This window comes from Etheostoma spectabile, chromosome 6 (assembly GCF_008692095.1).
Source record: "Etheostoma spectabile isolate EspeVRDwgs_2016 chromosome 6, UIUC_Espe_1.0, whole genome shotgun sequence".
NCBI lineage: Eukaryota > Metazoa > Chordata > Actinopteri > Perciformes > Percidae > Etheostoma > Etheostoma spectabile.
In genome coordinates, this window is record NC_045738.1 from 22,743,690 (window position 1) to 22,745,213 (window position 1,524).

The 1,524-nt window shown below is 36.0% G+C and overlaps 1 protein-coding gene across 2 annotated transcripts in view; it reads left to right on the plus strand.

Annotated features, from left to right (window-relative positions):
* The first annotated feature begins 380 nt into the window (after nucleotides 1-380).
* si:dkey-122a22.2 (uncharacterized) overlaps nucleotides 381-1,524 on the plus strand; it is a 51,503-nt gene continuing 50,359 nt past the window's right edge. For both annotated transcript variants that reach the window (XM_032517865.1, XM_032517866.1), the window contains exon 1: nucleotides 381-535. In XM_032517865.1, the coding sequence (XP_032373756.1) occupies nucleotides 476-535 (60 nt within the window). In that variant the 5' untranslated portion in view covers nucleotides 381-475. The remainder of the gene's footprint in view (nucleotides 536-1,524) is intronic.

Sequence of the window (1,524 nt, forward strand, 5' to 3'; positions counted from 1 at the left end):
ACAGTTTATGCATGACCATAGAACCATAGACTACAGTCTGCTGTATGAGCATGACAGAAAGACAGACTGTAGGAGAGATACTGTGGGTAAAAAAATGATAAATCAGTGATAAATTAATATTAAACATCCGACATACACAATGATACGGCATCACAGACAATGAATGAATGAATGAATTCATGATTTAGCTTTGACAGTTAAATGTTTTAAAATAACGTCAGTGGTTGGCACTGAATGCACAATAAGCTGTATAAAAATTAAGTGTGGAAATGTCATTAAAAGTAAGTGGATTCATAATGACTGTAATAAAAAGATTGACCAAGGTTGAAAGTGCAAACCGAGCAAAATAGGTGGCTACCGTGCAGCGAAACGCGCAAGAGAAAGTTTGTCCCTTGTCGTTTCCTGTATCTCTACGAGGAAGCGAAGTTGTCTTCATTCATTCTGTGGAGTTTAAAAACAGCACTTCATTTTAAAAATGCGTAGAAGAACCGAAGCTCAAGCATCAAACAATGAACCTGTCAATGCTGATAGAAAGGTAATGCAACGTTGACGATAGCTAGCTCATGATAGCTAGCTAGCTAGCTAACGTTACTGTACATGTGACTGCAGAACCCTGTTGGCTAACACATTAAGCTAGCTGACTTGACTCCAAAAGTTAACGTTAATAGTTCGTTCAGATATAAAGTGGGTGCTACTGACGTTTTCCTGCTTACACTGTTCTTACACCAACTTACTAACGTTATCTGGAGCTATAATTTGGAGAATGACACAGTATCCGACGGTGAAAAGTAGTTTCGTACAGAAGAGGAGCCAAACCCCCCTTTGGAAACCGCGAATTTAATAAACAATGCGTCTTTACAGCCTACTCACTCGTAAACATATTCACAATTTATCTTTACATAAATAAAATGCAACATTCCTGTAATTCGGCATGCATCCAGAACAATAAAATAGCATTATAAACTTTCTATTACCTGGGAAAGGCTCAAATCTTCCACTTAAACACACTGTGGTTAACCCTGATGCCCTCAATTCAACTCTTGGGTTTTTGATAATAATCAAATAATATTACTGGGCATGAAAACGACTGAAATTGCTTTAACTGTATTATTGATGTACAGTATAACCCTCCTGTATTTCTAGGGTCAAATTTGACCCCTTTAAAAAAAGTCTATATCGGAAATATTTTAACCAAATTACCACAAAAAATTGGATTGGATTCCATACAACTCTCTTTGTAATCACAATTGATCACATTCATTCCTGACTAAACTCATTGGTTTGTTCCTCTGATCTTAACTATCAGTCAAAATAATTCATAATTTCTGCATTTTTAACTCAAATAGGAGGTACAATTGTATATAAATGAGGGTTATTGACCATGAATTCCAAAAGTAGTGTAAAACTAGTGGTAGTAAGGTCTGAAAAAGGGACCAAAATGTCACATTGTTGTACATTTTTTAACCCAGGAGGACAACACAAGGATTAAATGTTTATGTGAATATGTAGATAAAATGTCCCCCC